Source organism: Rhineura floridana, chromosome 15 (assembly GCF_030035675.1).
Source record: "Rhineura floridana isolate rRhiFlo1 chromosome 15, rRhiFlo1.hap2, whole genome shotgun sequence".
NCBI lineage: Eukaryota > Metazoa > Chordata > Lepidosauria > Squamata > Rhineuridae > Rhineura > Rhineura floridana.
In genome coordinates, this window is record NC_084494.1 from 38,081,947 (window position 1) to 38,103,271 (window position 21,325).

Below are 21,325 nucleotides of genomic sequence, written 5' to 3' on the forward strand. Positions count from 1 at the left end.
TCCAGCTCTTCCGACATGAGAGATCCTCCCCTTGCCCAGGAAGGAGCCCAATCCTGTCTCCCTCTCCTGTCCTCACTGCTTTCAAACCCTGGTAGCAGAGTGAATGTGCACTGAGGCTGGTGGGCGCTTTCCCTCCTCACTCTGTTCCTGTGCCCAGTGATGCTTCCCTCCATCACTTAGCAGGTGAAGGTTCTCCTGGCATGACTGAAGGTAAGTGACGGCAAAAATTTCACTTGCTAAACTTTTGTGCTGTGGGCTACTGTGGGGCCATTAAAATGATAACAAGCAAGTCAAAAGCCACAGTAAAACCGTGGCAGCTGCTCAGGTATAGCTACATTATCTTAAACCACATGCATGTTCGCTGAGGTAGTGCAGAATTTTGCAGAGGGCGCTGTGCTATCTCAGCTTTAGCAAGAACCCAAAGGGGCCATCCAATGAAGCTGAATACTGGAAGATCCAAGACAGACAGAAGGAAGGACTTCTTCACACAGCACATAGTTGAGCTATGGAATTTGCTCCCACAAGGGCTAATGATGGCCACCAACTTGGATTTCTTTAAAAGAGGATTAGACAAATTCACAGAGGATAATAAAGCAATCAGTGGCTACTAGCCATGATGTCTATCCTGTGCCTTCACTACTGGAGGCAGTATGTTTCTGAATACCAGTCGCTGGGAATCACAAGTGGGGAGAATATTGCTTTTGCATTCAGGTCCTGCTTCCATTCAGACATCTGGTTGGTCTCTGTGAGAACAGAATGCTGGACGAGATGGGCTCCTTTTGGCCTGATCCATCTTCAGTGCTCTTATGTTCTTAAACTACTGAGCAATCCTAAGCATGTCTACTCCCAGGTAAGTGGCATTAAGATTGCAGCCTAAGTGAAGATGCTGGAGAGTTGAACTGGCTTGGTCAAAAGCCAACAACATTCTGCAAACCTCAGTGAAGGCAAAATGCAGCAGGACAGAGGAAAAGATCTGATTAATCCGAGAAGGAGGGGAATCTTCACATTAGGAATCTCCTGCCAATTCTACCATGATCAGGTGTGCTCTCTTTCTGAACTATGGTAAAAAGGGAGTAAGAAGGGCCAGCCCAAATGTTTTGATGTCTAAGGCGAAGGACAAGATGCCCTCCCACCCCTGCCCTGCCATTCCACATATAGAAGCCAAATGGACTGACAGATGAATCTTAATTCAACACTGGTGATGGGACAGCCTTCTCCATTACACCTGAGGGTAGCAGGCTAGTTTACCAGGAGGCAGGGTGCTGCCACCAGTATACACATACCAGCACCTGTTATGAGGCAGTCGCCTCACTCTGCCTAATGGTAGGGTTGGCCCTGGACGTAAGGCAAGACAAGCCCACAGGACACAGATACTTGCCAGCTGTCACTCTTCATTCTATGATTCAGGTCAGATAAATGAACCCCGAAAGGTCATCAACCCCACTGCTGAGTCCTGCCACCTTGAGCTGTCCAATGTGCTCAAGAAGATTCACACAATTGTAACAAGTAATAAGTTATGACAGATAGAAGTGTCCAAATGCTGTCCCTATCCCCCTCCAAACAAATTAAACCCTAGCTGTCCTAGCTATTTGCCGAACCCAATGGGAAACCTATAAATCACTCCAGTTCAAGCTTCCAAAGGCCTGGATGCTCGTTCAACGCACACCGTGGGCCTGATGGAGCAGAGCTAAAAAGAAATTTGGCACAAGGTTGAAAATGAAGCCAGGTTGCAGAAATTCAGCTTAGATTCTTAAAATCTGATTTTAAGGACATATGAAGAGCCCTACTTGATCAGGTCAAAGGCCCATCTAGTTCAGTATCCTGTCATTGGCCAACCAGATGCCCCAATGGGAAGCCCACCAACAGGACCTGAGCGCAACAGCAATACTCTCTTCACTCGTTATTCCCAGCAACTGGTATTCAGAAGCAGAATGCCACCGGCAGTGGAGGCAAAACATAGCCATCGTGGCTAGTGGCCATTGATAGCCTTATTATCCTCCATGATTTTGTCTAACCCTCTTTTAAAGCCACTTGTCTGTCAAGGTTTTCTCAAAGCGGTTTCTAAGTGCCTAACAAAAAACAGTAAGACGCAGCAGTGCTTAAAAAGAAGCAAGCCAGTAGTCTAAACAGCATTAGAACTCATGTTAAAAGTCGCAATACATTACTAAAAACAGGAGGCAGAAATGGCTGGGGAAAATAAAATTATGTTCATTTTGGCATCAAAAACAAGGGTCAATGCTGGGCTGAAAGCCCTTAGTAGGTGGAAAGCAAACAATGAAAGAACTGCCTTAAAAGAATGGGCAGGTTTGTATGGTAGCAGGTGGCCTTTGAGGCACTGTGGTCCCAAGGTGTAAAGGGATTTAGAGGTTGATAAAGGTGCTGGGCTACGGCCTGGGAGAGCAGGGTTCGAATCCCCACACAGCCATGAAGCTCCCTGGGTGACCTTGGGCCAGTCACTGCCTCTCAGCCTCATGAAAACTCCGTTCACAGGGTCGCCATAAGTCGGAATCGACTTGAAGGCAGTACGTTTACATTTTAGCAACATTTGATGACAAGTTTTAAACCAGTAAATTATTAATAGGGCCAACTGAACGACTGCACATTCCAAATCCTCCATAGCTCAATAGGATCCATAATTGGAAATCCTGTAAAGAAATATGCCAGTTAAGAACAGAGGAATTTGTGAAACCAAGTTTTCTTCCAAAACGATGCACAGAAGAGCAGCCTGCCAAGCACATTGATCCCACCCCACTGTACCCCCAAAGCCACAAGCACGAGTGTGTTGAGGAGTGTGTCTTCAAGTCCTTACAAGAGGGCATGGGTGCCCCCAAGACGCTGGAAAGCTCTCAACCTGTCTCTCCTGTCCTTTCCACACACACAAAGGGACCCTTTTCTGCCCCATTTCTTCCCCGAGTGGACCAAATAGGAGAACCAGAAGGTGCATTTTTCTGCCTCAGAAGCTGCTTTCTCGGGGTGCACAGTGGAGAGGACAGACAAGGTGCAGGGAGGGGAACCCTCCTGCAGCTAGCTGCTCTGCTCAGTGCACAGGGGATGATGGAAATCCTGCAAGAGAGCTCTCAAACAGCCAGGGTGAAGAAACAGAGCCACCTTTGGTGCAGGGAGGCTCATGGCCTATGCCAGATGAACAAGATCTCAATCTCAGATTCACATATACATTCATTCCCATCCTATTCCAACATGTATTTGAAAAAGCAAGAAGAGGAGTCATGCAGCTGGGCTTGAAGCCCATCTGTCTATGTCACTGCAAGACCCAGTATAGTCCCCACCTGTTCGGCTTGCTTGTGAAGAAGACTGGTAAATCTGAGCAGCTCTTGCTCTTGCAAGGTCAACTTACATCAGGCCTTGCCAGAATCAAGCCACCATGGCAGGCGAGACCGACTGGTGTGCCTCTACTGCGAGCGGCAGAGAAAGAGGATGGGGAGCAACCAAGGCTCAGTGGGCTGCCCCTTGAAGAGCACAGAGTTAGACAAGGAGCAACGCCAAGAATGCAACCTTCTCTGTCACATAGGGCACCTAGCCGTTCAGCCAGCTGGTGGCCTCCTAATTGCACAAGCTGGTTCCTCTGACTGCTGCCAGGTCGGCTCCAGAGAGCACCATGGTTGTGGACGCTGCTGTTGTGAGCCCCTGGGCACCTCCAAAACTGTGTGGACTCTCGACAATCTCCTTGGAAACCCCAAGTGTGAAGTTCTCCTGCCTGCACCTCCTACTCAGGAAAGGAACAGCAGCATCCCTTCATAAGAACATAAGAACATAAGAAGAGCCTGCTGGATCAGGCCAGTGGCCCATCTAGTCCAGCATCCTGTTCTCACAGTGGCCAACCAGGTGCCTGGGGGAAGCCCGCAAGCAGGACCCGAGTGCAAGAACACTCTCCCCTCCTGAGGCTTCCGGCAACTGGTTTTCAGAAGCATGCTGCCTCTGACTAGGGTGGCACAGCACAGCCATCATGGCTAGTAGCCATTGATAGCCCTGTCCTCCATGAATTTGTCTAATCTTCTTTTAAAGCCATCCAAGCTGGTGGCCATTACTGCATCTTGTGGGAGCAAATTCCATAGTTTAACTATGCGCTGAGTAAAGAAGTACTTCCTTTTGTCTGTCCTGAATCTTCCAACATTCAGCTTCTTTGAATGTCCACGAGTTCTAGTATTATGAGAGAGGGAGAAGAACTTTTCTCTATCCACTTTCTCAATGCCATGCATAATTTTATACACTTCTATCATGTCTCCTCTGACCCGCCTTTTCTCTAAACTAAAAAGCCCCAAATGCTGCAACCTTTCCTCGTAAGGGAGTCGCTCCATCCCCTTGATCATTCTGGTTGCCCTCTTCTGAACCTTTTCCAACTCTAGAATATCCTTTTTGAGATGAGGCGACCAGAACTGTACACAGTATTCCAAATGCGGCCGCACCATAGATTTATACAACGGCATTATGATATCGGCTGTTTTATTTTCAATACCTTTCCTAATTATCGCTAGCATGGAATTTGCCTTTTTCACAGCTGCCGCACACTGGGTCGACATTTTCATCGTGCTGTCCACTACAACCCCGAGGTCTCTCTCCTGGTCGGTCACTGCCGGTTCAGACCCCATGAGCGTATATGTGAAATTAAGATTTTTTGCTCCAATATGCATAATTTTACACTTGTTTATATTGAATTGCATTTGCCATTTTTCTGCCCATTCACTCAGTTTGGAGAGGTCTTTTTGGAGCTCTTCGCAATCCCTTTTTGTTTTAACAACCCTGAACAATTTAGTGTTGTCAGCAAACTTGGCCACTTCACTGCTCACTCCTAATTCTAGGTCATTAATGAACAAGTTGAAAAGTACAGGTCCCAATACCGATCCTTGAGGGACTCCACTTTCTACAGCCCTCCATTGGGAGAACTGTCCGTTTATTCCTACTCTCTGCTTTCTGCTTCTTAACCAATTCCTTATCCACAAGAGGACCTCTCCTCTTATTCCATGACTGCTAAGCTTCCTCAGAAGCCTTTGGTGAGGTACCTTGTCAAACGCTTTTTGAAAGTCTAAGTACACTATGTCCACTGGATCACCTCTATCTATATGCTTGTTGACACTCTCAAAGAATTCTAATAGGTTACTGAGACAGGACTTTCCCTTGCAGAAGCCATGCTGGCTCTGCTTCAGCAAGGCTTGTTCTTCTATGTGCTTGGTTAATCTAGCTTTAATAATACTTTCTACCAGTTTTCCAGGGACAGAAGTTAAGCTAACTGGCCTGTAATTTCCGGGATCCCCTCTGGATCCCTTTTTGAAGATTGGTGTTACATTTGCCACTTTCCAGTCCTCAGGCACGGAGGAGGACCCAAGGGACAAGTTACATATTTTAGTTAGCAGATCAGCAATTTCACCTTTGAGTTCTTTGAGAACTCTCGGGTGGATGCCATCCGGGCCCGGTGATTTGTCAGTTTTTATATTGTCCATTAAGCTTAGAACTTCCTCTCTCGTTACCACTATTTGTCTCAGTTACTCAGAATCCCTTCCTGCAAATGTTAGTTCAGGTTCAGGGATCTGCCCTATATCTTCCACTGTGAAGACAGATGCAAAGAATTCATTTAGCTTCTCTGCAATCTCCTTATCGTTCTTTAGTACACCTTTGACTCCCTTATCATCCAAGGGTCCAATCGTCTCCCTAGATGGTCTCCTGCTTTGAATGTATTTATAGAATTTTTTGTTGTTGGTTTTTATGTTCTTAGCAATGTGCTCCTCAAATTCTTTTTTAGCATCCCTTATTGTCTTCTTGCATTTCTTTTGCCAGAGTTTGTGTTCTTTTTTATTTTCTTCATTCGGACAAGACTTCCATTTTTTGAAGGAAGACTTTTTGCCTCTAAGAGCTTCCTTGACTTTGCTCGTTAACCATGCTGGCATCTTCTTGGCCCTGGTGGTACCTTTTCTGATCTGCGGTATGCACTCCAGTTGAGCTTCTAATATAGTGTTTTTAAACAACTTCCAAGCATTTTCGAGTGATGTGACCCTCTGGACTTTGTTTTTCAGCTTTCTTTTTACCAATCCCCTCATTTTTGTGAAGTTTCCTCTTTTGAAGTCAAATGTGACCGTGTTGGATTTTCTTGGCAATTGGCCAGTTACATGTATGTTTAATTTAATAGTACTGTGGTCACTGCTCCCAATCGGTTCAACGACAATTACATCTCTCACCAGGTCCCGGTCCCCACTGAGGATTAAGTCCAGGGTTGCCGTCCCTCTGGTCGGTTCCATGACCAACTGGTCTAGGGAATAGTCATTTAGAATATCTAGAAACTTTGCTTCTTTGTCATGACTGGAACACATATGCAGCCAGTCTATGTCCGGGTAGTTGAAGTCACCCATTACTACCACATTTCCTAGTTTGGATGCTTCCTCAATTTCATATCTCATCTCAAGGTCTCCCTGAGCATTTTGATCAGGGGGACGATAGATCGTTCCCAGTATTAAGTCCCTCCTGGGGCACGGTATCACCACCCACAACGATTCTGTGGAGGAGTCTGCCTCTTTTGGGGTTTCGAGCTTGCTGGATTCAATGCCTTCTTTCACGTATAGAGCGACTCTGCCACCAATACGTCCTTCCCTGTCCTTCCGATATAGTTTATATCCAGGGATAACCGTATCCCACTGGTTTTCTCCATTCCACCAGGTCTCCGTTATGCTCACTATATCAATGCTCTCCTCTAAGACCAAGCACTCCAGTTCTCCCATCTTGGTTCGCAGGCTCCTAGCAGCTGGTGGGTCACAGGTGTGCCTATGGAAAAGGCAGCATGCCTCTTGCCGTTAGGCCTCTCAGGAGCCAAGCAGACCCAGGAGGCAGCTGCTGAGGTGTCTGAGAGAACGGCCACTTTCGGAGACACAGCTGGCTCTGGACTGAACCCGGCAGCAGGTGGAGTGTGCACACAGGGAAACGTGCTTGAGATGTACTAACTCGGAAAGGGTACTCAGCTGGCCTGCGGTATGGAGCGCATAGAGGCCACCCTGCAAGACTAGACGTTGCACATGTGAAGCTGCCTAATCAGACCATTGGTCCGTCTTGCCCAGGGTGGTTTCCTCCAGCCTCTGCCAATCAGGGCCCCTCCACATGTAGTTGGATTCATACCCTACGACTGGCAGGCAAGGCCTTGTTGGTGGAGTTGCCTGGCTGGTGATGACCCACGACAGTGCCTTGTCAGTGGTGGGCCCCTGTTTGTGGAATGCCCTCTCGAGTGAGGGGCGTCTGTCTTCATCACTGTTGACTTTCAGGAGAAATGTGAAAACGTCCCTGTTTACCCAGGCATCTGATGGCTGAAGGCAACTGTTCCTGGCAACCTGAAGATCGCTGGATAGAAGAATGTTTTTAACTGGAAAGGTGTTTTAGAATGTTTAAACTGTTTCTAGAATGCTTTTCTTTCTTTTTGTTAAATTGTTTTGTGGATGTTTGCTATGCTGGGCTCTTTCAGGAGGAAGGGCGGGATAGATATTTAATAAATAGTAGCAACAGCTCCCATCAGTTCCAGCAAGCATGGCCTGCCGACAGTCAGGGAGGATGGGAGTTGTAGTCCAACAACATCTGGAAGGCACCCAGTTAGGGAAGGATGGTACACTCCAAATGGTAGCAGCTCTCAGGCAGAGGGAAGCATTTGTCAGCCTCCCTCTCTGGAAGCCTTTAGCTGGGGAGGCCAGGGAGAGCACATGTCCTAATATTAGACTATGATCCCACTGGCTAAAAACAGCTTGCACAGGTGTGTTGTTGTTTACTTACGTTCAATCAGACCATTGGTCCATGTAGGCCAGCAATGTTTACTCTGACAGGCAGGGGCTCTCCAGGACCTTAGGCAGACAGGAGTCTTTGCCAGTCTTACTAACCAAGATCCTAGCACTACAAATGCCAAAGATTGCCCTGGGGACCTTTAGTACGCAAAACAACCCCTCAACCAGTTTGGGAACTCAAGCGTAGATGGTTTCTAGAAAGGGTACTGGGGCCCACACTTGCCCGAAATCTCAGCTACACACAGTCCAATATATTGGGGGGGGGCTGTCTGTGGTTGCTGTCTTGGGAGGTAGATGACCTCTGTGTGCAGACTGACCTGCCCCTTTACCAGCACCCACAAGGTGGCGCCCACTAAGTTGGACACAGCCTACCAGCCACATATGGTGGCTCCTCAGAGCTGAAGAAGCCTCCAGCTTTTTCTGCCTGCCTGGAATTGCAAAAGCAAGAAGTTTTCCTCAGTGGCACAGAAGGTCACACTATGCTTTGTATTCTGCTTGGTGGGTCATGGGGCAGAGTTTGGAGGGGCCGCTTTCCCACCGACAGTGAAGGTTTTCTGAGCAGAACTAATCCTGGCAACAGTTATGTCCGAGGGTTTGGTTACTTGTCTCCAATTAGGACAAATGGCTTTTTATGACTTATTACACACCGTTCTTTTGGTCAGCGGTCAGAGAAGATTATTTTGGTCTGAAACAATTGATAAGATGGTTACTAGTTTGAGGGCATGGTGTTCACATTCAAAGTCCACTATTATAATCCCTAAATTCAGAAATTAAATTATATACTTACAACTGTGATACACTTATTTTAATTATTTTTACTACTGAGTTTTAAATAGTTGTAAACTGCCCTGGGAACTGCTGGTGAAGGGCATGTAATAAATTTAATAACTACTGCTGCTGAGCCTCTGATTCAGTCTGTAAAAGGAATGTAAGTTTTTACAGCACACTTAAGTAGTACAGATTTCTTTAACAGAACATTTTCTATCCCTTCCTCCAAGGGGCTCAAGGTGGCAAAGCTGGGGGGGGGGAGCACAAACTCTAATTTCATTCTTGCAATAACCTTGCAAGGGAGGTTAGGCAACGGGATCATGGTTTGTCCAAGGCTTCCCCAGTGGCCTTCATAACTGACAGGGATTTGGTCCTAGGGCTCACACAATCTGCTGCACCACAATGCCTCTACATTACTTTGAGGAACAACTGAAAAGTAATTTGCAAACAACAAACCAGGTTGGAAGCAGCCAACTAGGAGAAGGTGAGGTGAGGCCTGCAGGTATTCAAGTCATCCCATTCCCTTCCTTTCCAGTCCCCGCTCAGGGGCAGCACCAAGAGGGGCAAGCACCCCCCCAACAAGGAGCTCAGCCCCCTCCCACCTAGTATACTTCATGCACCTAGAAATATACTTTGCCCATTCTGTGCCCCTCCATTTTTTTCTGGTGCCGCTAATGACCCCCCAATCCAGGACCCAGAAGAGCCCTGTAGACAGAAGGCCCATCCAGTCCAGCTTTCCCCAGTGACAAACTAGATGCCTCTAGGAAGCCCACTGGGCAGACATGAACACAGCAGCCCTCTCTGAATATTGGCCCCCAGCCAATAGGATCTGGGGCCTCAGTTTCTTGGAGGAATAAAAGCAATCAGTCCAATCAATCAATCAGGCACTTGGAATATGCCAGCATTTACAGACTCTGTCCAATCAGAACACGCAGCAGGCAGTCTTGCCCATACTGTGGATTTTATGTCTACTCAGCTTTCATCAGCTTTAGGCACAGTTAGTGGTTGTGTTTCATGTGCACTCTCCCCTTCCAAAAGCAAAACACCCACAGATGTAGACAGAGCCCTGCATCCCAGCCCTTCTGCCAGACCATAATCCCTCCCCACCAAACAGGCAGAATCCCTAAAAGAGTATTTGCTGACATTCAGCTGAAAATCTCCTCTATCGTCCAGGCTAACTTTCCTTCCTGGAGGACACACTGGTACTCAAAAGAGGTCAAATTACCCCAAAGAATACGTCCCCTCCTTCACTCCTGACCTCACAATTAAAGAGAGAGAGAGAGAGAGAGAGAGAGAGAGAACACGAACTGGTGCTTTAACTGGAAAGGAAGATTAAAGATTTCCCCAACTTAAGGTCACTCGGCAACAGGTACCAATGTGAACCAAAAAGAGACGGTTCTAGCTGGTACCAGTGAATTCTGGGATACAGATCCAAAACTCTAGGGGGTGTAAAGAGCAGGATTCCCAAGCAAAGATGGTTCTGGAGATGGTGGCAGGTGACAGGAGAACAGAGAGCCCTGCTTGCTGCTTATCTCACACACACTCTGGAAAAGCATCCTGGCGTTTATGGATTTTCCTGCCTTCTGGATGAGAGCAGGGAGGGGGTTGGTAATATGCTTGCTGTCATTCATGGGCTGGCCTTTCTGAAAAGCTCGCTTTCTGTTCCCACGGGAGGCTATTCAGGAATGCCTCTGTGCATTCTGGGATGCCAAGGAGAACTGCCTGTCAGAGGAGTGGAGGGGGAGGGCTGGAAGGGGTGGGTGCACCACCAAACACAGACCACCTCCTGCTGCAACCTCCACCTCAAAGCCCATCAATAATGCACTGGAACACAACACTCCATGCTCCAACAGGAATTACGGGCGGGGTAAAGGGATGTGCTAATGCCAGTAAGGGACACATGAGCGTGCGTGAGTGTGCATGCAGAGTTGCAAGCAAGAGAGAGAGGATTTATTCATTTAGAAACTGTGTTTCCAAAGCTCAAGGTAAAATACAAAAGAGTTAAAGGTGCTGCATTGTGTAAAATAAAAAAAAGAAATACATTTTAAGTATTGCAACAAGAAAGAAAGAAAGAAAGAAAGAAAGAAAGAAAGAAAGAAAGAAAGAAAGAAAGAAAGAAAGAAAGAAAGAAAGAAAGAAAGAAAGAAAGAAAGGGAGGGAGGGAGGGAGGGAGGGAGGGAGGGAGGGAGGAAGGAAGGAAGGAAGGAAGGAAGGAAGGCCACAGCAATTTAGAAGCCAGCCAGATAACTCCTTTCCATCTTTGTAGTACCACTGAAATGGAAATGGCCTGCCTTCAAGTCGATTCCGACTCATGGCGACCCTACGAATAGGGTTTTCATGGTAAGCCGTATTCAGAGGTGGTTTTCCATTGCCTTCCTCTGAGGCCGAGAGGCAGTGACTGGCCCAAGGTCACCCAGGGAGATTTGTGGCTGTGTGGGGACTTGAACCCTGGTCTCCCAAGTCGTAGTCTAACACTCTAACCACTACGCCACACCTAACCTGACTGAAAGACATATCGTTTGTACAGTGCAGGCAATAACAAAGCAGATGGGGATTGGAGGATCCAGATAGATCCTTATCAACATATCTGCGCAGCAGCCAGGATGATGGCCGAGGACCCTGTCTGGCTCAGAAACGTCTTTTACTCTCGCCCCACACGGAAGAGTCTGAATTTCTCCAAAGCTCCCATCGTCTTCCGGGCAGGAGGAGCTGGAGCTGAACTTAACCTGAGCATTGGCCACCTGCAGTCCATCTGACAGCTATCTCTGTAGTTTTGTTAAACAATTGCTTCTTGCCCTAATCTCAGTGGATGGAATTATGTGAATGCTGCCCAAGACATGACTGGAGGTGCCTAGAAGGTGACGGGCCACGGCTGCCCTTTGCCAAACCAAACAACCCCACAAAGTCATTTGTTGACTGTTCCTTCATCACAAACCTTGTCCTCAGCCTCACCGCAACCCCCATGCCCAGCCACCCCTTACTGAAACTTCCTTGTTTTTGTTGTTGTTTTAAATCCACCATAACCTCAATTCTCAGGTTGGAATGAAGGATGATGCACAGATGCCAGACCCATTATAAAATGCACATGAAACAGAGCAAGTGAGGTTAAGCTAACAATAAGCATTTTTTTAGCATTGATAGAGCACTTCAGAGCATTTGGCACACTTCACAAAGAAATCTTGGTCTTTGCACAGCTCTGCAAGGTAGGCCACTAGCATTACCAATTTTGCAGATGGAGATGCAAGAGACACGATTCTACCTGAGATCTCCTAGTGAGTTTCATGACTTGGATGAGGCATTCTGGCTCACAGCTCACACTCAGTTTGAACAATAGTTTGAAAAGTTCCTGACTGATTAGGAGGCACAAAGACAAGACTGAAATATATATCTTTATAGACATGAACATTTGCTCTTTTGCATCCTCCCCAATAAAAATTCCACAAAACTCAAGGTCTTGTATGATCTCAAGCCAATCTAAGATCACTCAGTAAACATGTACCATTTTAACCTGTGCTATCCTTTGGGAGCAAGTTGGCCCTCGCATTCTACAGATCTAAACTTCAAGGAAAAAACAACTGAAGGTACAAGTCTGTGCTTTCTTATGAGATTAGGCTAGTTATTAAGACAAACAGGCTCTATAAGTTTTCTTTCATTGACTCACATTATTTATGCTGAGCGCAGGATTTCAGTCTCCTTGGGGCAGAATCTGGATCTCTTCCGCATGAACCGCAGACTGACACTCCACCAAAACATTTGGACACGGCTACAGGAGGCAGCCTTTGTTCAGTGCCTGCTTTTCACCAAAGCGATGCATCCCTCACTCCTCAGAAGCCTCCCCTGAAATGCTATCAACTTTTCATTCCAGAGGATCAACAGTGCAGGGGAGGCTGGCCAGGAAGTAGGCCCTGCCCTGACACCTCATCCCTCAAGACAACTCTCCAAGGAGGCCACAAAACCAGCTGCAGTTTCAAGGGAAACCGGTATGGCAGTTTGTGTTGCGGTAGGATTGCCGCCACTCAACATAACCAAGGGACCATCTCATTTAGGAAAGGAGGTTAGGCCACAGTGCACACCCAGACAATAGCTCTGAAGGGGTGTGTGTGTATAGGTTGCCCACAATCTATATCAGCTGGCCCTAACCTGGTGACCTGGTGGCAGCCATACTGAGGCCTTGGAATGGTGATGGTGAAATATTCTCCACCGAGGAAGAACCACTAAAGGCCAGTGATTGGAGCACTGTTTCTCAACCGGTGTGCCTCCAGATGTTGTTGGACCACAACTCCCATCAGCCTCAGCCAGCATTGCCAATGGTCAGGAAAGATGGGGATTGTGGTCCAACAACATCTGGAGGCACACCGGTTGAGAAACACTGGGTTGGAGCCTCAGAACTTCAAGTTGAAGCTTGAAATGGCCAACTATACATCTTCCCCCTTCCCTTCCATGCCACAAGGCAGCCTCTGAAACCCAAGCGTGCACTCACAGACACAGAATCCTGGGTAACTCACTAGGACAGCCTTCCCCAACCTGGTGCCCTCCAGATGTTTTGGACTACAACTCCTGTCAGCCCCCAGCATCATATGGCCATGTTGACTGGGGGTGATGGAAGATGGAATCCAAAATATTTGGAAGGCACTCAGTTGGGGAAGGCTGCTCTAGGGTAAGCGCCAGCCTTTGTGAACTGTGAGGTACCCCGTCAAGTATGAGGGCCCCTTTTAGATGTTCAGTCTGGGATACAAGGAAAACATGCAGGGCGAAGCATGGGAGTGTAGAAGGCTCCTCACTCACCCTACACGCACCTGTATGTGTTCATCAACACGTCTGCAAAGAGACATCCTACCCACCCACAAGAAGATAAGTCCACAGGGGCTCCTGAGGCCACCCAGTGGATTTGTGGTGAGATATGAACCAGGCATTCCTCGACTTCCTCTCATCTCTGCCAGATCTCTTTCCTTGCAGAGCTCGTGGGACCAGGCTGGCTGGCAAGATGAGGAGATGCTGGGTTATCCCCCACCTCCCCGTAATAAATAAAGTTACCCAATTTTTTAAAAAGCACCCATGCTACACTGTTCCTTGTTCAGAGCACAAGTGTGAATCAGTCATTTGCCTCAATCCCCTTATTCAAGGAACATCTACTTTCTGTAAACAATGCTACTGGGACCAAGCCTGCAACGCCTACACCCAGATGAGTAGAGACAGGAGCCCACAGTACATGCTCAGAGGTACCCTCTTACTTGTCATGATTTTGTAAGTTTACGGTTGCTGGCACCGAGAATAGGTTGTAGGGGCGAGGTCTACATGGCTGCCATGGCGAGGATCTCACTTCCATGGAAACACAGTGGTGATGGTTGCAACAGACGGTAGCTCTTGGGAAGCCTCGTCAATCAGTGACAACAGTTAACAGCAGCAGCACAGGGTGGGGCCTGAGATCTAGAAATGCCTCAGAGACAACAGCAAAGGTGTGAACTAGCGTGCTTGGACTGGAAGCCAGTCTCGCCTGCCTGGGTGAGCACTTCATATACACACGGGGTGTACTGTTGCTGAAGACCTGGATTTCACAATGAACACCTGAAAAAAGGGATGCCATTCTTTCTCTCTCTTTTGCACGCATGCCAACCACAACTGGAATTGCATACATATCTGTGTGCTGGATATCAGGTGCTTGTTATCACTAATAATAATAACAACATTGCTATTGTTATCATCACCATCTAGATTTATAGCCTCTCTGGCCAATGACACTTCCTTCTCTAGGGAGTTGCCATATATGGAGTCAGACCCACTAGCTCCTATAGCTCAGTATTGCCTGTACTGACTGGCAGCACCGGCTCGCCAGGGTTTCAGACAGGAGTCTCCCCCATGCTGGGGACTGAACCTGGACCCTTCTGCATGTAAAGCCATGGCCCTTCCGATTCCCTCCTGCAACAACCATGCCAGTTAGGCCACTCTTGCTATTTTTATGCACTGGGGAATTGAGGCTGAGAGAGAAGTAATTTTGCCCATGGCTGACCTGAGATGTTAAAGTCTAAAGCTGCAATCTTATGTATACTTTTTTTTTTTTTTGTAATGAGCCCCACTAGACTTACTGCAGGGGTAAAAAAAACCACACGTGTTTTAACTGGGTGGATTGCATTAAAGGAGCAGGAAAGGTTTGGGGTGCTCTTATCTCATCCCTCCATCCAACAATTTGTGAGAATTGTATGGTACAGTTAGGTCTATGACCCCTCCTAGCCTCCAACCCAAATTTCAAACCCCAAAGTAATTTACTCCAGGATCAGTATAAGTTATGGAAACTCCACACTGAGCTCTGTCTTACCCAAACCCACCCAGGTGCCTGAGATTTCACACTACCATTAGTTTCAAGTCATAAGGGCTAGGAACTTGTGTGTGTGTGTGTGTGCACAGGTGCTTAAAAAAATAATTCTGAAAGATGATTCAGTAGGGATCAGCAGCACCCCCTGCCTTCTCAGAGTCCCCCCCCCCCGTGCTTCTGTGTGGGATTCTATAAGTGTTATCTTGTGTGTACTTTAAGCAGAAGAAAGAACTACCATCAGCTGTGTGCAGGGTAAGTGGGCACTGTGGGTCAGTGTATAGATATCCCATAGTTCCAGTCATTCTGCTGAAGCCTCCGGTACATTATTGTCACCAAGTTGCCATCCATCTTGTAGCCTTGAGGAATAGTATTTTAGAACAGACCGGTTCCTCGGAGCAGAAACTAAACATTCTACACATGTCGGTTTTGAAAATTTTCATCTTGCAACCTCTGGGGTGATTCTGCGTGCTGTTTTGGGGGTACAGCATGCCCTTGGCAAAACTGTGAGATTATGGAACATTAGGAGTCCCTTAAATTCATAGCTTGCTCTGTATGGATGCATATATAGGTGGTTGCAGGCCTGCCATTCCTACTGTGTATGGGCCCTTCGGCATAGCACTGAGGACTGACAATTCACAACATGCCAGAAAAATGACCCAGATCCCTAGCACAAACTCCAGCCTGACTGTTTGGTCTCTGCTCCCCCCCATATCTCCCCGTCCCCCACTAAAACCCTTCCGGCTGACAAAGGGTTGCTTTCCAGCCCCCCCCCCCCGTTGCTGAAGGCCATCTGCATCATGCAGAAATGAGCAGAGTCACTGTGTAGAGCCCTGCAGGGATCAGCAGCACCCCCTGCCTTCTCAGAGACCCCCCTCCGTGCATCTGTGTGGGGCTCTGCCAATCAGTCAGGCAAACATCCGTACTGACTTTAAGCTGCCCACCTGGCGAGTGACGGAGGAGGCTTCCGGTGGGATCTCCGTTCATTCCTACACAGCCCAGCCACCTACCGACCCAGATCAACCTGACAGACACCACAACTCACAGCAGCCAAAGCTTCTCCTTCCAAAATCCAGTCATTACCTAACAACAGACCAGGGTCAGTGGAACCACACTGGCATTCTGGGCAGGCACGATGCCCATGCCAGTGGCTTCAAGCCTTTCCCATGGGCTGATCCTTTGCCAAAGCCTAACCAAAGGAGCAGGATGAAAGTAATATGTCCTCTTTCACTACCCCCCCTTCTACATCTATGGTTTCAGGCAGCATCAGAAGAGCATGAAGGAGACCTCGGGGTCGGGCTCCACCCCTGGTGCCTGGAGATGGAAGAAGCCGCTGGTGGCCCGGAGGGTCACCTCGAGAGCCGCCTCCGAAAAGCAAACCTAGGTACGCTTGGCTCGGCCTGGCCGTCCAGCACGGATCCGTAGGAGCAAAATTCAGGTGATTCCTCTGCCTGCCCTAGTGATGGGTCCTTTGCCAGTCATCCCGCAGTCTCTGGCTCCAATGGCCGGTGGAAGCAGAACAAGAAGCCGGCAAAAATCATTCCAGTGGATGACTAGGGAGGGGGCAGCCCCTCCCGCCGGGTCACACACACACAAAAAGCCGGCTACTGCACGCGCGCGCGCACACACCCCGGTAAACAAATGGCTCGGAGGGACTCACCGTCTCGGCATTGCGCTCATTGCCAGTCGCCAGCGCGGTTCGCAAAGACATCCTCCTCTTCCTCTTCTCCTCCCTGTGCCTGGACGCCTCGACAGGGGCGAGGAGGGCGGCTGACTTCCTCCTTTCCTCCCCCCAAGTGGACACTCATAGAAGCCTACGCGCACCGGGCCAAGGAGGGAGGGAGGCAGGGAGATCGCTGGAAATGGAGGTGTGCTGGGGAGGAAGGTGGGGGCCGAGCGGAAGGAGCCTGGCCAAGGGAGAGCTGCGCCCCAGGAGGGAGCTTATTTCCCCAAGGGGGGGCTCATCTTTGGCGGCCGGCGGGCGGGCGAGGGTTGCAGGCAGCTGCTACTGCAGAGGCCGCTGGTCACTTCCCCGCTGCTGCTCTCCTCTGGCTCCCTTTCACCGCTTCCGTGCCCAGCCCGGCCGCCGCGTTCTCCCCGCAGGCAGGAAAGGGCAGAGGCGCTTCCTGCCACCCCCCATAAGGCTCCCGAGCAGGGAGGAGGGCTGCTTAGGGAGATGCCCGCCCGGGATGCCGGCCGGCGGGTGGGCAGGCAGGCGAGGAGCGCAATCCGAGCCACCGGCAGGTCCCCTCTCGCCGCCGCCGCCACCACCACCACCAGCAGCCTCTTGCCAGCAACCCCCCAGGCCAGGACCAAGCTGCTGTTCCTGCGCCGGGCGAGGCGAGGCGAGGCACGGCAAGCTGGGGTTCATCTAAGGCTGCCGGGGCTCCGGGCTGGCGGAGAGAGATCCATCGGGGCTCCCCGCCATCGGTAGGCTGGAGGCGATCGGGGCGGGGAGGGGGCTCCAAGCAGCAGCAGCAGCAGAGCTCCCCCCGCAGGAGGCCGAGAACGTCGAGCGAGACCGGCAGGGAGGGAGGGAAGGAGGGAGGGAAGGGGAAGGGAAAAGGACGTCGAGGAGGAGGGCCGCGCTGGGCTGGGCTAGGCTGGGTTGGAGGACACGCACGGCAGGCCAAGGAAGCGCCAGCCCCCGAGCCGCTTAAAGCCGCCGCCTGCGTAAAACGGCGCAGTTTGGCGAGGGCGCATGGAGGCCCGACCCTCAGCCCGACAACGGGCTCGGAACGCTAGCAGAGAAGGCCAGAGATACCGCCTTATTCCCGCCCTGCCGGCAAATACGTGTGCGCACGCGCGCTGGTACACAAGAATGCCTCTGAGCATGGGCAGAGTACCTCGCTTAATCCAAGACCGGGTTTACGGAAGAAAACAGGAAACAAATAACAAGAAAAGAACGCCGCAGAGAATGGGGAGATTGCAGGTTGCCCTGGCCTTATTCCATTCTCCCCCATTTTCAAAGCCAGGATTCTCGGCCTTGGAAGATTGGATGTAATGGTAAAGACTGCTTCTGAGCGTGTGCAGAGTGCTTTCCATTCTTCCTCTGAGAAATTGCAGTTAGTTAACACTCAGCTGCTGGAATTAGGGAGAAAAGCTTCCCAGGGCCTTTCTGTTTTTGAAATGTATGCTCAGGTTCAGGGTGGGATTTTATTTGGTTTTTACATTTTACATCTGTGTGTACGTAGCGCCTCACGCCGGCAGTTCAGCGGCAGGTAACAGATCCTTTTCTTTTGCTTCCTTCAGCCTCCTCTTTTCTGCACGAAGAGATTCCAAAGGCAAAATCTCAAAACCGCCAGTTTAGCTTCTCTTAGAGCAGCAAGGCTACAAGGGGGCACCCGGACCAGAACCCACAAGAGTCAGAGCAAACTGTTTTCGCTCAGCACAGCTCACCTACGGGACTGCCTGCCGCTGCCCTTCTTATGAACGCTGACAGATCTGCAGCTGATGAGATCCATTGGCAGAGGATGTCGCGGCGGTTGCCCAGTGGAAGCCTAACACACTAATCTTGTGGCTGGAAGTGGGCAATCAATTGTTAGTAGGTGGATCATTTCAATACAAGGACAAGATTTTGCAGGCACTTCCTCTGGATTATGTGGAGTCTGGCTGGGATACGCTGGGGCAAGGCTAAATTATGGAAGCCTGTCTGGGATTGGCCTGTCACAGATTCCACAGGGCCAGGTGTCAGTCAAGTCACCAAAGCCCTATCCCCAACACACCCGTTACAGGCCAAGATTATGGGATCCAATCCCGACAAACCTCTCGGGTATTTTGGGAGGGGGGGATGAAGTTACAAGGCTTAACCTGAGCCAGGGTCCTCCTGAGGTTCAGCAGCAGTGAACGGGAAGATAAGCCGCTTGTTCCTGGACACATTTACTTCAGAGCAGGCCCCCCTCAGACCAGTAGGGCTTGTGCCCAAGGAAGTGTACAGAGCACTGAAGCCTGGCTACTTGTTTCTGCAAGGGATGGTAACAGGCAAACAGGCCAGAAAGGAGTTTATTAGTGCAGGATTGTTCTGTTCAGAACTTGAAGAATTCTGTGCAAAGGTGCTTTCTGGAGTGCTGTGCCATCTTACTAACAACCCCTATACTGTAATATTGAATGAATAATTTTATTTCAGTCAACCGACCGCAATACAATATAAAAATATTAACATGAGACTACTTGGTGACAGAGCTATACTGTAATATTAAAGCATAATTGTCTGGGAGCTTCTCCTGCACAAGTCCCACTGAAATTGAATGTTAGCTCAAACCTGCCTGCAACCCACATTTTTTTTAACTTGGAAATCCTTCCCCTTGAGCCCAATTTCTAAGGTGGTGGGCTGTGGTTACTCGATCAGTGACACTCTGTGTATGTTCAGAGCCACACCTGTTCTTTATGAAAATTGAGAGGCAATATGCCTCTGAATGCCAGTTGCTGGGATTCACAAGTGGGGAGAGATCCTTGTTGTGGGCTTCCCAGAGACACCTGGCTGGCCACTGAGATCAGGGTGCTCTATTAGATGGGCCATTAAGACTAGACTTCCCCAGTGGCCTTAACCAGAGATTTGTGGGCCAGACGCCCATAGGCCACATTCACACCATACATTTAAAGCACTATTATACCACTAAACAGCCATGGGTTCCCCCAAAGAATCATGGAAACTGTAGTTTGATAAGTGTGCTGAGACTGCTATTCTAAGCTACAGTTCCCAGAGTGGTGTAACAGTCAATGTTTCCTTCCAGGGAACTCTGGGAATTGTAGCTCTGTTAAGGGAATAGAGGTCTAAAAATTTCAGCCATGATTGTTTAAAGTGGTATAATACTGCTTTAAAAGTATAGTGTGAATGGACACACTCGCCTCGTTGCCCCAGAAGTGTTATTGCCAGCCGGCTGAGACTTCAGTAGATCCTGAGATCCTTTATGCTTCAGGACATAAGAAGAGCCTGCTGGATCAGGCCAGTGGCCCATCTAGTCCAGCACTCTGTTCTCACAGTGGCCAACCAGGTGCCCATTATGGGAAGTTTGCAAGCAGGACCTGAGCACAAGAGCACTCTCCCCTCCTGTGGCTTCCAGCAACTGGTATTCAGGCTGCCTCCAACTGAGCATAGCCATTGTGGCTTTTAGCCATTACTAGCCTTATACTCCATGACTGTCTAATCCTCTTTTAAAGCCATCCAAGTTGGTGGCCATCACTGCCTCCTGTGGCAGTGAATTCCAAAGTTTAACTGTGTGTTGCATGAAGAAATACTTTGGAAAAAATGCTTGTGGAAAAAGGGGTTGAAAGATAGAACAAGATTGAATGGGCAAAGAGTTTGAAATTTCAGAATTTTAATTTTAATTTTGAGGAATTCTTTGGGTTAGGGGAAACAAAATTTGTTAGTTAATGTTAAATATTAACTTACCAATTTTGTATTGGGCTCCTACATGGAGGAAGGACGGGATATAAATCTAGTAAATAAATAATAAATATTCCCCCCAAGCGTCTCCTCAAGAGCCATCATGGTGCAGTATTTATAGTGCCAGGCTGAGAATGGGGAAACTTGGTTTCAAATCCCCACTTTGCCATGAAACTTATTGGGTGTCTTTCTGTCTCTTGACCCAGTCTGCCTCGCAGGTTTGTTGTGAGGAAGTGGGAAAACAATATTTGCTGCCTTGAGCTATGCAATAAACAGCCTTTCCCAACTATGTGCCTGCCTGCTTTTTTTGGACTACAACTACCATCAGCCCCAGCCAGCATAGTCAATGGACAGGGATGATGGGAGTTGTAGTCCAAAATGGCTGGAGGGCACCAGGTTGGCAAAGGCTTTTAGAATGTCTAAAGTTAAACCCTAAAACATCCATAGCTGGAAATGTTTAAAAGTCACATTAGGAAAATATAAGATATGAATTGTTTGCAGCACAACAGCTAAGGAGAATATGCATGAGAACTTTCTCCTAAATTTAGTTTTATCTCAGCACTCAACCACACTCCAGTTGCATTTAAATCCTGGCTTGTCCTTATCTCAGAGCCTCTGCTGACATTTAGAGGACACAGATGGGTAATCTGTTTTCCTGGGCAGGCTCATTTTTCGTTTCCCCAATGATTATTTACATATAAAGCTGCATTGGCCTGGCAAAGTCTTTGCCACCCAGGCTTGCATCCCTTGTTAAAGGGGCATGGTGCAACTGGCCCAGTTAATGGCTGTTTGCTGACACAACGTCTGCCTGTGTGCTGTGGCAAACCTTGGACTGGTTTCAAAACAGAGAAACTCTTAAAGGAGAATTGGGGGAGAGGTAAAACACTTTCCTAATTCAGGGATTCAAGAGCTGGGGCATTCTTTGAAACCCAAAGGAGCTGTCGTGGGGCTCCATGGAATTGCCTGAGGGCGCAGGATGCAGCCACCTTGCTGAAGCCAAGTAGGACTGGGCCTGGAGGGGGAAATCTGTGGGAACCTGCAAATGGGCCCTCTGGGGTTCCATGATGGCAAGCAAGCAGTCTTTGAATGAGGCCCTAT

The 21,325-nt window shown here is 48.8% G+C and overlaps 1 protein-coding gene across 6 annotated transcripts in view; it reads right to left on the bottom strand.

The window, feature by feature from the left end:
* MARK4 (microtubule affinity regulating kinase 4) overlaps positions 1 to 17,586 on the bottom strand; it is a 50,764-nt gene extending 33,178 nt beyond the window's left edge. For 3 of the 6 annotated variants that reach the window (XM_061597672.1, XM_061597675.1, XM_061597674.1), the window contains exon 1: positions 16,502 to 17,585. In XM_061597672.1, the coding sequence (XP_061453656.1) occupies positions 16,502 to 16,552 (51 nt within the window). In that variant the 5' untranslated portion in view covers positions 16,553 to 17,585. Of the gene's footprint in view, positions 1 to 16,501 lie in introns of all 6 variants that reach the window. The other 3 variants (XM_061597671.1, XM_061597676.1, XM_061597673.1) reach the window with 2 other exon arrangements.
* Positions 17,587 to 21,325: the final 3,739 nt, after the last annotated feature.